Source organism: Dromaius novaehollandiae, chromosome Z (genome assembly GCF_036370855.1).
Source record: "Dromaius novaehollandiae isolate bDroNov1 chromosome Z, bDroNov1.hap1, whole genome shotgun sequence".
Lineage (NCBI taxonomy): Eukaryota > Metazoa > Chordata > Aves > Casuariiformes > Dromaiidae > Dromaius > Dromaius novaehollandiae.
In genome coordinates, this window is record NC_088132.1 from 8,421,146 (window position 1) to 8,435,525 (window position 14,380).

Sequence of the window (14,380 nt, forward strand, 5' to 3'; positions counted from 1 at the left end):
TTTTGAATCATAGGATACGGAAAGGAGTTAAAAATTAAGATCAGTACAAGCCAGAAGATGCTGAGAAATTTTCGGACTTTAATGTTTGTCGGGTAGCAGGATGGTCCATTAAATCTTTAAACAAAATAGGGACAAAAATCTAAACTAATCTTTTCCTTGTCATGTCATTTCACTGTCATGGCTTACTGAAAGTACTTGGATGTTGTTTGAGCAGTTCAATGGACATTTTCACTCACTATGTAGCTGAGGCCAAGGACACACTCAGACAAGTGGAGATACTCAAAACTAGGAAAAAGAAAATGGAGGGAACACAAACGGACAAGCACAAATCCGCAGTACTGCAGAGCAGAGAGACTGCTAGGCAGATATATTTATCTTTTCCCATAAAGGCAGAGAATTTCAGCAGGCAGAAAATCTACGGCAAGTCATGTTTTCCACACAACACATAACCAGAAAGCTTCATGAGACGGAGAGCTTTGCGCGTTTCAACAAGGTGCGGGCACAGGTAACTAAAACCATCCGGTTCAAACCAATGACGAGACACTGGACGGCCCTTGAAGCTTCGTGCTATACTTGTAGACGACGAAGCGAATGGCCACCTGCACAGGGAGGAGGGAAACATTCTCACAGCCACATCTCCTCCCATCCCACCGCTCCACCGCTTGCCCCACACGTTCATCGCGTCGTCACGTCGCGTCGGTGGCGGTTAGGCCTGGGGGCCTGCCTCGTGCGGGCCACGACCGCGCCGCTCGCGCGTAGGCACCGCTAGCTGTGACCCCCACGGCGTGGCCACGCCGCCCTGTTTATTCTCCGTCATGGGGCTCATCCCCCCCTTTTTAAGACTCTTTTTTAAATTTTTTGGCGGGGTAGTTTCGGCAGCGCCGGGGGGGGGGGGGTGCTGCGCCCCGGCGCGGCCGGCAGGCGGCAGGGCGGCACCGCCCTCCCGCCGCGGGGCGCCGCCCCCTCGCCGCCTCCCTCCCGCCCCTCGCCGCCGCCGCGGCCGCCGCCGCTGCCGCCGCCTGCGCGGGCGGAAGCGAGCGGCGGCGGCGGCGCCGCGAGGAGCCGGCATGGCGGACGGGGCGCGCTCGCTGCGCGGCGCCGGCACCGGCACCGGCAGCCCGGCCTCCAGCCCGCTGCTGGGCGGGCGGAGCCGCGCGGCGCCGCCGCCGCCGGTGCCGGTGCCGCCGGGGCACGGCTTCCGCAGGGTGACCCTCACCAAGCCCACCTTCTGCCACGGCTGCACCGACTTCATCTGGGGGCTGGCGGGATACCAGTGCGACGGTGAGCGGCGCCGGGAGCCGCCCCGCGGCGGCGGCGGGGCCGGGGCCGGCGGGGCCTCGCCTGAGCCGGCGCCGGGCCGAGGTGCCCCGCCGGGCCCGGAGGTGTCGCCGGGCTGCGGCTCCCGCGAGCTCCTTGCGGTCCCAGGCAGCCGGGCGCAGCTCTGCTCCTTCCTTAATTTCTTTTCCCGCCCTCTGCGGATGGCTCTCTACTTTTCTTGCCGCTTTGCTCTTCGTAGGTGCCGCTTCCTCGGGCGAGCGAGCGACGTTTGGGTTGTAACGGGAGCGGCGACCCTCCTGGGTGGCTCCTGCTTTGCACAGCCTGGTCCTTTTGCTGCTGAGCGAGGTGCGGGCTTGCTCAGGCTCGGCGGGGAAGAAACGGCGTGGATGGCCGGGTTTGTGTGTGCGTGCCCCTGCGCGCGCCCCACGCGTAAAAAAATACAGAATACGCGAAGTGCGTGTATGGAATAAAGGGGGTTGAGTTCTCACAGGTAGTGCAATTGGTGCCAAAACCAGTTTTACATAGAAGTGTCTGGATCTGGGGGTACCTGAGTGTCACTCAGGTAAGTTAGCTGGGTGTTAGTCACATGATACTTTGGGAAATAGTGTCACTGTTTTGTGTCTTTAGGCGTTGTGTTATAAGTAGAACCTCGAAAATGACTCCGGGCTTTGTAGGTGCAGAAATCCCCGTTTCTCTTAAGCTGGTTTTGAAGTTGGCTGACAACCTTGCAGCTCTTCCAGAATAAGATACAAATGCCAGACTGGAGTGATGTTTATGCCATAAATCTCTGCCTTAGGGACGCAGCTGTAAAGGCCTTTTTTTGGCTAAGCTACGGTGATTCAGATACGCACGTCGTGGCCGTGGGCAGGCCACGCCGAGTCGTGTTGGCGTAGGAGAACCTGGAGATGTCCCGACCGCGTCTCGGCAGCAGTCTGGAGACGCACGTTCTGGGCATCCGCTGGTTGGAGTCTACTCAATTTAACAGAACGTCCTAAGTAGTAGGAGCCAGAGAGGGAAGGATGTGCGACTGCTCTGGCTGAGGCTTAGTTTGAAACTGGGAGTTAGACCAACAGGGAGATCGTCTACTTAGGGACGTGGAAATAGTCCTGGGAGAAAAAGGAAGGGAGGCAATACCCTTGTGCACTCGACTTCTTAGTTATTTCTCTTTTGGGGGCAAGCAGTGGAACATCCTTGACCCTGGAGACTTTGTTCAGCTCGGCTTTGAAGGAAGTGAATGATTTAAGAGAGTCCCCAGAAAGTCTTAATGCTTGCAGTTTAAAAGAAGAAAAACAAGTTTCTTCTTTTTCTGACAAGATCGGCTTGCTTTTGATGTATTTTAATCTAAGAATAAAAACTGCAAGGAGGTGAAACCACACTAAAATTTTACTTTTATCCCACAGTCGGTTTGAGTTTTCAAGACTTGCTTTCTTTATTCCCAAATGTGTTCCTTGTCAGTAGCGAAGCCTTTCTGTGCAACAGCGGATGTGTTTGATGTTAAGATGCAGTGCGACTTTGCTGTTTGAGGTGCTACTGAGTGTATGCGACTTTCCTGCGTTTAAAACTTAGACTGCATCAGGTAATTCTGAGTCTGTCTGGGGAACAAGCGCAAAGAATGTTTAAAAAAACACTGTGGAAAAATACTTGGAACGTTGATTGACACAACAAAAGATGTAACTTATTTGCTGGTCTGGATTTAAAGGATAATCTAATTTGTGCAGAAGAGAATTTATGCTTTTCTTTTCCCTGTGTCCTTCTAATAGTGCTTGAGGGAAAAATATCATAGTCACCATGACTGATGATGCAAAGAAATGACAGGGATTTTTGCATATGTGAAGAGAGCTTTTGCAGCTGGAAGATGTATTTCGTGTTGACAGTGTTCTCCCAGATTTGAGTCCAGAAGCTAAATCAGGTGGGAAATAACTTGCCACAGAAAGTGCTAAAGCAAGTAATCCAATACCAGGTTTTGCTTAGCACTCTTATATATCATCTGTGTTTTTGCCTGAGTCTGACTTGGTGATGAATGACAGAGGCAATAAAGAAGGTGTTGCTAATCCATCATGTTCAAGAGTGGCCGAGAACTGCAGCTTGTTGCTTGCAGGTTTCCATTTCAGATGATCTTTCATCTAATCCTGCTTAGTTTTAATATGTTTAAGTGTTCCTGAATCATCTTGTAGACTAATACTGTCTCTCTCTCTCTCTCGCTCTCTCTCTCTCTTTTTTTTTTTTCTTCCATTTGGGGACAAAATTTTTCATACTTTCTCTGGTAAGTTTCCCACAGACCATAATTCTTCTGGTATTGTGTCAAAGCATGTTCAAAAAAGCCTTCTGTTCTTTTCTTGCAGGTATTTGGTGGATAGATGCTAGAATAGTTATTTTTTCTGATAGACTAAGCACATTGAACTCAAAGTCTTTCACTGTAAAACATTTTCTGAAGTCCTATACTGTAGTCTCATTTAGCATCCTTTTCTTTTAAAACTTGGACAGAGTATTTCAGTAAGAAGTGACATCAGTACTTCATGGGGGTAAATTTACTTCTCTGTTCCTCACTGTCTTATTTCTGTGATCTTTGCTTGCATTAGTTTTTTGCCGTCCAGCTTCCCCTCCGCCCCCTCCAACACGTTCAAGTTTTGGTTTCTTGCTGGGAACCAGCGTGTTCAGGTAACACTTTTCCTTTTCTCTGGGACTGGCTTGCAGTCCTTGTTTCAATGTATTGAGGTTTGTATTAAAACATGGTTGGGATGTAGAGCATCCTATTCAGTAATGTACATCTGCATTAATTATGCAGTAATGCATTGCTCTGTCCTTTTTCTGCTTTTTTCATCAAAAAAATTTGTTAGTACTGATTTTACTTTCATTTGAATGTTTTCATTAAATAATCTGGGATAACATTAGGATTAGTATGCTGAGGTTTTCCACTTGAAATGACCCCATTGAACAATGAATCCGCATTGACATTTGCTTTATAACAAGGAATGGGATGGTGGTTGGTTTAATTTATTTATTTATTTAACAAAGAGCATTTATTAGCCAAGTGCAGACACTGTTCTTGAGCAGGAGAATGTGAACTGAAAACTTCGTGTAGTCCCATGCAGGATGACATGCAAGGTTTTTAGTTCACATTCTCTTCCTGGAAGTTTTTAACAGATGTTTTTGGTGACTTTTTGGCTGTTCTGAATTCCCAGCCCAAGCATAAAGATTTTCCTGAGTTGTCTCCCATGCCATCTCTTCTGGGCAAGCTCCCTGTGACTTGTCTGTTTTCTCCTCTTCTGTTACCTCTTTGGTTACACACTCTTTGTAGCTCATCCGTACTGTTGTTTTTTCTACCTGCTATCCTGTCATAAACCTGGTTCTTTTCTGGACTTGGAGTCCTTTTCTCAGGTGGCAGCTTCTTTCTGTCTCCTCTTTGAATCAGGTTGTCCCTGGATGATCCTTGCTTTCTGGTTATGTCCCATCCTTCTTCCAATGTTGCTTCTAACATGCGTATCATCACCTCAAAGCCTTCCTTCCGGGCCACTTGTTGCTCATTAGGTCTTTCCCGAGCTGGCTCACACAGTCTGTGACTGCTCACGTAAATCCCTTTGGCAGTACCGCTCCACTTGCAACACATATAGAAACCAGATGAGTCAGCTGTCTTCGTGTTTTTACTTTGACTCAAGCTGCATCAGCTGCAATGGGGAGAGGGTAGGGAGCATGTCTCACATATGGGCCTTTCTGAATGTTAGAATATGTTCTCATCACCTCTTGTTCTTTTTTTTCTCACTCATTTAATGATGTCTTTCAGTTTTGAGAGAAGGATGCTATGGAGTGCTCCCAAGCAGAAAGCAAAAACTAATCTTTGGATATGCAGTGTGATAACTCACTGGACGTATAGATGCTTCTTCTTTCTAAGTAGTACTATCACAGTGTTCTTCCTTTTAAGCCATACTGTTGCCTACTGATGTTTCACTTCCAAAGTCCCGTCAAGTTTACTACTCACTGGACCACAGTCAACCCCTAATTTCCCTTCCTGTTTTTATTTAAGTGTTTTCTTCTCTTGACTCTGGAGGAGTGTGCATGTGTGTGTCTTGATATATATATGTATATATATATATGTATATATATATATGTATATATAAAGAAGAGCATGTATGTTTGTAATTTTGTGTATATATTTATTGCTTTTTCCCTATTTAAAATGGAGCATGAACAGTTTACTTGGATGTGTGTTCAGGATTATAAATACACTGCACTGACACTGCTCACCTGTTTGACTTCTTTTTAAATACCACTCATATGAAATTGTCATGTCACTTGCTGTGTAAAAGTAACATTGCTTAACATCTCAAGCGACTAAAAGCGAGAAAAATGTGACTGGAGTTGACCACAGTCAGTCCCTGGAGGTCTTCTATGCAGTGAATTGTTAGAGACATTCTGGTTATTTTTCAAAATGGAGGTGATTGGATGATGCTGAATGATTTACACTTGTAGTGTTAAAATAGATGCAGTGTGTTGTTACGTAGAGTAGTGTTAGATTACAGTAATTAGGAAACAGGACTTCCAGTTTAAGCGTAAGATCTGTAGAAAAAATCTCTATTCCTCACTGCGTTTCTTCTTCAGAATGCGTCATGTTTTAATGTCTTGGCTTGTTGTGATGCAATTCAGGAAATGACTCGGTCCTTTTTCTACAGTACAGTACTTTCTCTGCAGCGTGTGGAGATAAGGATTGGTGTATCTTGTTAACCAGTGAGCTTTAGAGTATTCTATTAACCAAGCTTTTAAGTGTTTTGCAGGAAAATACTGCCTCAGTAGTGAAATCATTGCATGATTAGGAGCTTCAAAAGAAGGTAGAAGAATGCTAGGAAATTGCTAAGATTCCTTCAAGTATGAGGGGACATGAGGGAAGGATCTGAATATAAAGTGAAAATGCTAATCCTGTTTGAGACTGTGGAGGTTCTGTTTTCAGAATGAAAAATGCCTTTTGTGAGATGAGAAAGTGTGGGGTTTTTTTCCCTTTTTCAGAAGTCACTTAAGATGTCAGAGTAAATGTAGATCGTTGCAGATACAAATTTGCCTGAGAAGCTGGTTATGGCTAGCAATCCTGGGCTATATCCACTATATAAAGAAGGCATTAGACTTAAGACAAAGGTGTACCTAAGCAGCTTGATTTAGGGAAAACACCTTTATAAAACTCTTAAAGCATGGTTGATACGGGTGTTTGGAGAAGGTAACTTTAAACTTCCTGGATGTTCGCCAATATTCAGAGAATTTAAAACTCTTAAGATGCTTTGGCGAGTTGATGCACGATATACAGATGGCCACAGAGGTCACTGCATGCAGCAGTGCACTGGTATTATATTGAGACAGTTGTGCCTAGCTTGTATGCACGTGAGCTGTGTGCCACGTGTCTGTGTCTGTTTCTGGGGAACTGTCATTGATGATAATGACAGCTCTTCAAAAAAGCTGTTGCAACACTTTGTTTTAGAATAATCTCGTGCAGAGAAAAGAGCTCCAGGGACAAAGGCAAATTTTCCTATCAGCAGGAAAATAGATGTCAGCTGTGCTTGGTCTCCAGTAGACCCCTGGAGTCACTGCTTGCGTGTGTCCCAGTAAACTGAAAATTACAAGGAGGTGTACTTCATTTTTCTAATTCTGCAGCTTCCCCTGCTCCATAGGTGTAGGGCAATGCCAAGAAGGTCAGGTATTGTTGGGAAGGAACAGTTAAACAAAGGGCTTTTCCTTTTGGTATCGCTTGGAAGGAGAGACGCTGGTGAGAGACTTTGCTCTGCCCTGGCTGTGCTGATCTTGCGCCCGCGGGAATTACTGTGAGCGTGCTGGAAATAAGGGTGGAGGAGAGCACGGTGCTGCTCTCTGCTTGCTTCCCATCCCGTCACGGGACTTGAGAAAATGGCACTCACAATTAGGTGTGATGGCAGGGGATGCTGAGCGAGAAGCTGAGCGTGGGACCGGGACGAAGAGGTGTGAAGGCAGAGAGACATACAGGCTCAGAAGAAAGCGAAATGTTGAAGGCGGTGTTGAGGGACAGGGAAGGTGCTGCTTCCGTGATCACTCAGAGGAGACAGGCTGCCAGCCCTCACTTTGCACACCGCACAGATAGCGCTAACGTCAGAATTTCATGAGATTTGAGAAATGAGCTTTAGACTTGAAACACAGCATGTACTGCTTTTTTTGTGTGTGTGTATGGAGAAGTCTTTCCTATGTGCGCAAAAACAAATGAAACAATTCCTGTTTTGGTCTCTGCGACATTGGCATGCATAACTGTAGCTTCTATTCGTAATGGTGATGAAAAGAAGTTGACCAGTGCCTCATACGCCCAGTTTTAGCAGAGAATATCAGCCTTGCCCAGCCAAATCATTTTTCAGAAGCAGGCTGAAGTATAAGGGAAAGATCCTATGAGGTTAAAATTTTCCCTTAATACAGTTAAGTACCATCATGCTTGTGCTGGTTTTCATCTCTCTCATTCTATTCTTCTTATCTTTTCTTTGCTCCAAAATAGCTCCTGTTTTGGCGAGTGTCTTGATGTTTGTTGAAACTGTTTTATTTTTCATTCAAGAATTTTTCTTCAGTAGGTGTAAATATAGATTATTTGAAAAATAATCTGTTCCAGGTATCTTCACTATCTTTCCAGACTGCTCCCCAGTCAATGAAGATATGCTATGCTTCTTCAGTACTTTTGCTCAAATGCAACTTTTTTTTTAAATACTGTCTCATGGGAAGTCTTAATAACCTTTCAGCGTGCTTTGGTAATTCATATGTATAAATTAATAGACGATTATGTTACATAATAAATTAGAAGAAAATGCTATAGTGTGTATGCTGGTCTGATCCAGGAAAAAAAAAATAAAAAGAAACAATTGAGATTGTTTCCTTGAGATGTTTTGGCCCCTCTTCGGGAATGATTTATAATTTTGTAGGGGTTGATTCTTGAATGTTATTAGCCTGTGAATTGAGCTATCGCACTTGAAAGATATGGTGTAATCATAAATTGCATATATAACCTTTGGTATCACAGGCTTCGATTCTGCAGAAATATGTAAATGCTCAGCTTCTGTAAGTCATGAATAGTCTTATTCATTTGAAAGGGACTGTTGCTTAAATTCAAGATAAGGATAGGCCTGAGCCTTATCAGTGATTCAAGCTTCAATGGTAATTGAAATGCCTGCTCTTTCTGGACAGGAATCTTTTTAAAATACTTGAAATTTGTATGAAGGAAATTGAGAATACTGATTCAAAGAAAGTAGCATGAAGATTAACACCTTCAGCCTGGTAGCCTTTCTCTAAATAGTGCCATGTGAGTGTTTTCTTTCCTCTTCTGATTCACCGCTCTACAAATAATTTACGTTTTCTTTCCTGGCCATGTTAACACCCACGTGGCAACAGTGTTAAAGAAAATCCTGAACGTACCTACACAGCTGGCACAAGAGTCTGTTTCTCTGGAAATCTTTTTACTCTTCTTTCTAGCTCCATTTTTCACTCCAATCCCATAGTTTTGTACATATCTGTCTGTGATGCAGTTTGGAAATGGAGCCATATAGGAAAGAGAGGTAAAGGTTGCCATGGCAACTTTATTTTTTTCCTCCTTTGTTTTGTTTCATGGTGATAAGAAGTGTTGAGGTGCCCTAGGTAATGTTAAAGTTATCCAAGTTAGGAGAGGAAGCATGCATATCTTGAGTGATATTAACAGTCTGGCACAGATTTTTAATGCTACCCAGTGTTTCTTTTAAAATTCTAATTGCACAGTGGAGGTAGATGGATGTTATTGTAGTTAAGGTTACCAGCATTTTTTATTCCAGTTTCTTCACTTTTTTCTTTTTTTTTTTCACATTACATTTTTACGTTCTGTGCTCACCTTTTAGCCGGAAAGAGGAAGCTGAAAGGCAGTGAAACTCCTGGGAATAACACTCCTGCATACCTGTTACGTCACTCAGTGGAGGAGATGTGTTTTACATAAAGTGCTTCCTTTTTTTTCCCCTTGGTTGTTCAAAGACTTTTTGTCTTCTGGAAGAAATTCTTGTTTTCCCCTTGTGTACTGAACAAATGTATTCAGACTCTGTCTGCACAGGCACGTATTTGCTGTGTATGTTGTGTGTCCCTAGTGATGTGCCCTGTAGATACAGAACAACGTTAAGGTTGTTTTGAAGACTGTAACATTCAGAACGTCTCTAAATTTTTTTAACTTTGTGAGAGATTCAACATTGAAGTTTTCTGCTGCGATGCCTCCATGGCTTATGGAAGTCCTACCACATCTTAAATTCTGTTCTGTTTTACCCTGCTTCTGTAATTTAACTCATATTCTTTGTAAAGCCTGAAGACATGCTGTTGTTACTTCCTTATTGTAGCTTGAGTGTGCCTAAAATTGCAGAACTGCTCACAAGACTGGTTTTTGTAGGACACCTCTGTGTCATCCACCTGCAGTTTTAGAAAGTAGCTGTAGAAGTGTGACATTGACGTAGTGGTGTGTTGAAGCTACGTGTGCTATCCTGGGCATCCAGGGGTAGTTTTGCAGGAAACCAGGCACTGGATATGAGAATTAGAAGCTTATAGTATTTACATTGGTTCCCTAATTAGGGTGAAGTGTAAGTTGCAAGGCCACTTGCGGCAACTGTCAAATTATTTTAGCAGAACTTCCTTGTAATTGAGGGCTGGGGTTGGACTGCCTTGTATTTTTTGTTGTATTGTTCTATTTTGAATACTGTAAGCTAAAGCTCTTTGTGTTGACCAATAATTGTGAGTCAGCTGGAGAATGGTGGTAAACAATTGACAAAGTTTCTTTTTGTAGAGCATCACCCTGAAAGCTCTGAATTGGAGAAGCTATTGCAGGGACCAATAGGGTGCTAAGTACCATGTCTTTAATATTCATGATATTGATGTACATGTTCCACAAAGTAGGGTTCTGTGTTCGGTCTGAGTCTTCTTTCTTCGCCCCCTCTTTTAAACCATTACACATCTAGATACAGTTTCTCTGCCCCTGGCTTCCCACCTTGCTTACAGGTGGTGCAGAGCTGACACTGCTATGCTACAGTTCCTGTTTCTTATCTGAGGTTCAGTTGATTACTTGGGCAATCTGCAGTAGAAGACAAGAGACTCCAGCTCCAGATAAAGACGGAGGAAAGACCAATAATTAACTCCTCTTCAGGAGGCTTGTCGGTAGCAGGTGATTCCTGACTTTCTTCCCAACCCCATGGTATCTTGCTGAAATTCAACTTGGGTTTTGCTGGAAGGTCTCTACTCTTCTTTCTGAAAGTGTTAGGAGCTAGACTCCCCTGGGTACTAGACTTTTGGGGATTCTGACAGATGGTGGTCTACAGGATGAGGACATCTCTCAACATCGAGCATGGTGACCATATCACCATATTGGAGTTCAAATAAATCCTGAAAGGTCTTAGCCCAGTGTGTATTTACTCTGGGAAGTTGTGTGGCAAGGAAGTGGGGGGGAAGCCATGCCATTTATGAAAAAAATATTGTTCCAGTAGCGCTCAGAGAATGTGTCTGCTCAGTTTGAATGACAGACAATGCAGATTGAATTGGTTGGGTGAATCTTGTTAGCAGTACACAGAGTTGCAGTACTCCATGCCCTGAGTGCTGTAACCAGTAGAGAGAGTGGAACTATTTTGCAGCAGGTGTAGTGAGGGTGATTGGAGCTGCTTCTGTCAGGCTTCAAACTGGTTGATCTTTTCTGTCAATGTAAAGGCGGTAATCTGGAAGACCTGGCAAAATGCCAGGACTGTCACTTGGGCTGGCATCTGGTTTATGCAGGCAACTTTCATCCTTTAGCCTGTATGAAAGAGAAAATGAAGTGCTCGCTTGTTTCCCCTCAGATAGATTTATGTAGTTCAGAGCTCCTTTCTGTTCAGGGTTCTTGTCTCCAGCATCATTGAGCACCGGTGCCAGTATCCTACGATTGGGAGGCCGTGATTCCTCATTGCTGGACTGGAGAGTCGGAGCCATCCCAAGGGTCTGTTGCTGTTGCGTAGCGGATATGACTTGCCTGCACTGCACTGTCGCAGAGGAAAATGAAATCACTGGACAGAGGGTAAAACCACTGTCTCTCCGGGCTCCCTGTGCAACTGCACGTTGTGAGTGGGATGCTTCTCTCTCTGGAGCATGCTCTTTGGGAAACTGTCAGGAAGCAAGTTGTAGTCTCCTGACTTCTTAGCCTTCTTGGAAATTTCTGGTTCTCCAACAGCAAGGCAGTGTCTAGTGCCAGGGCAGAGTGGTGCTACCTTTGGCCTAGTGCTCAAGGAAGGGGAATATATTGGTGCTTTCTGGGTGTGAGTTGAGCACTGGTCATCCTCCATGCGTCTGAAGAAGCAGAAGTTCATGATGCCAGGGACTTGTTCTATACTGAAACCATGTGACTTTGAAATCCTATGTCCACCCTCATTTTAGAGGTGATAATTCATCTTCTTGACGAGGGAGAGAAAGTAAAATCTATGCAGGACTTGTTTTTCTCTTTTGATCTAAGCCTGTATTCACCCTCCCTTCCTCATTAAGAAGCCTTTTGTTTCATTATTGGTTGTCTTGCATGCAGCGTGGGAGGAGGGGGACGTCAGTGTGCTCACTGAGGAGGGTGGACCACCTTGCCCTTCTACAAGCTCAGCCGATGGGATGTCTTCATTTTCTTTTGGCTGTGGTCATGACCTAGAAAATAAAAAGCCCTCTTGACCAAATGGAGGTAGTTATTTTTGCTGCAGTGGTAGAGCTTGCTTGTGCTTTTGTGTTTGTTTCTGGGAGTATGAAGCCTTTGTGGTACTGAATGTGTAGCGTAGGTGGTTTTGTCTTCCCTCCAGCGGTAGATGTTCTAACTCAGCCTGCTTAACAGGATTTGGAAAGCCTGATGTGGGTTATGCTGGGGGCAGGAGGATGCTGAGGGTGTTTTTCTGACAGGTGAAGATGTGTTAGTTCATTTGTCAGTACTGGGGTTATTGTCTACCCGGAAAGACTGAGCAGCAAGATAAAGTCTGTTTTTGTACTTTGGAATATACTTTAGAACCTTAATAGAGAGAGAGAGAGTTTCTTAGAGTAACCCAGGGGCTTTGTAAGGCTTTTACAATTCAAGCAGGCCTGCTATAACCAGATCAGTGCTTTTATAATTGACTGTTCAACTATGTCCTTGAAGTCTTTTGACTGCTTTGCTCTTCAGTAGCTTGTCTTGTTTTCACATGACCTCTTGTTATGTTTTTTCCTAACAGCCTATATGACATACAAATGAACAGAAATGCATATCTTCTGCCTCAAAATTACAGAGCTCGTGTTACATTTATTTCAGATATCTGTCCATATATATATGTGTGTGTCTGTATTTGTGTATATATATGTATATATAAAAAATAAAAAAACAGAGAGCATACGTGATCTCTTGTAGACAATTCTGGAAGTAAAAAATACCATGTGAGCCCTACCGTGCAGGACTGTATTTCGAGCAGATGGGGCGTATGCTTCTGTTTCCATTTAAAGCAGAGGTGGCTGTCCAGATAGTCTAATGGACTGCTTTTCTGCTGCCTGTGGTATGAACAGCAACAGGCAAGAGCTAGCCTCTGAGGACAACCTCTTGGGAGCTCTGTGAGTAGAAGTAATAGAGCTCTTTTTAGACTCGGAAGCTTCTGCCAGGATTTTTTTTTCTTTGTAGATGTTAACTGTGTTCACCCTAGTTCACTCTGTCAGTATTTTAGGGGGAGTGCTAGCTATGTACTTCTCAGCAAGTTTCATTGAAAAGCTGGAAAAGTATCTAATATTAGAAATTCTTTTGTTCATAGGATGCGTTCTTTTCTGTATAAGACTGCAGTATGTTGAGGCAAAAATAATATGACCTTCAAGACCGCTTGCTTCCTTTGTAACTTCAGAGGTGAGGTGGCCTGCTTAGCAAGCATTGCACAACAGGCATCTAACTTTATCCTAGGCTGTTTTGTCTGAGAGAGTACACCAGTATTCTGTACAGGTCTTCACATGCTTCTGCTAAACTGGGAAATAAGCTGGCAAGGTTTGCAACTGCACACAGCATTCCTCTGAATGAATAGTCACAGTATTCAGACTGGCCTGTGGTCACAGTCCTAAACAAAAAAGCTAAATGTGTGGCAAGCTGTTATAATGAAAGAGGAGCTCAAAGCTGTATGACAAATGCAAAAGTTAATCCCTCAAACATCCAGTGAAAAGAGAATGTTGCTTTTAAGTTATCCATGAAAATTGCTCCCCATCTGTCAGCTTGGATACTCGCATCTGCATAAGGTTATCTGATAACAGTGTCTCCAACGTCTAACTACTTAGCCTCTGGGTATTTCCTCAGAGCTATTGTCTTCTACTCAGTGGATCTCTTCAGTGCACACAAGGATGTCCTATTGAGCAAAACAGCCTGCTTGCAGGACAGTGAGCAATGTAAGAAATGAGCTGAAAAGGCTTCTAAATAGCAGATGCACTGTATGGGTAAGACTACATTTTTATTCGTGTCTATGAAACATAAGCATTTAAATAGCAGGAACATGCTGTAAAGGAGCAGGGATGGAGGACAGATATAACCTACCTACTTTTGACCAAAGTAAAAATTTGTTTTGATTCAATTAGACTGACTTGGCCTGAGTTGTCTTGGTGCTAATACGGCTTTTACTCCAACTGATTCATTGTTTAGCAAGTAGAGACTGTTGGCGTTGTCTTGCATAACAGCATAGAAACTTTGGTTTACTCAGTGGCTCACCCCATTTCTTGTTTGCTTTGCCTAGTCCATCTATAGGCAGTTGACCTTCCTTCTTCTGGCTTTTTAAGTATGTTGCAGTAGCTACACCTTTGGCACTGAACACCCTTGTCATTGTGTGTGTTATTAAACTGATTTGAGCAAGCTAACATTTTTCACTTTTTTGAGATAGCTCCTTTTGTCTTTTTCCTCCTTGGTGTGTTAGGAGGGAGGTAAGAATAACATATTTCTAACCATCTGAAAGACCAGATCAGTTTTGTTACCTTCTCTGTTTTCTGCTGTCCTTTCTGTTCTGCTGTTGGTAAGTGCCAAGAATAAACCTCTCTGAACTGTTGAAATAACTTATCAAGGCAAGGTGGTGGTTTTCTAGCTGCAAAAATGGCTATGAAGAGTAAGAAAAATAAACAGTTCTTAATGGCT

General features: G+C 43.8%; 1 protein-coding gene across 1 annotated transcript in view; it reads left to right on the plus strand.

Annotated features, from left to right (window-relative positions):
* The first annotated feature begins 968 nt into the window (after positions 1-968).
* DGKQ (diacylglycerol kinase theta) overlaps positions 969-14,380 on the plus strand; it is a 100,691-nt gene continuing 87,279 nt past the window's right edge. Inside the window, exon 1 of the mRNA XM_026100521.2 lies at positions 969-1,281. Coding sequence (XP_025956306.2) covers positions 1,068-1,281 — 214 coding nt within the window. The 5' untranslated portion in view covers positions 969-1,067. The remainder of the gene's footprint in view (positions 1,282-14,380) is intronic.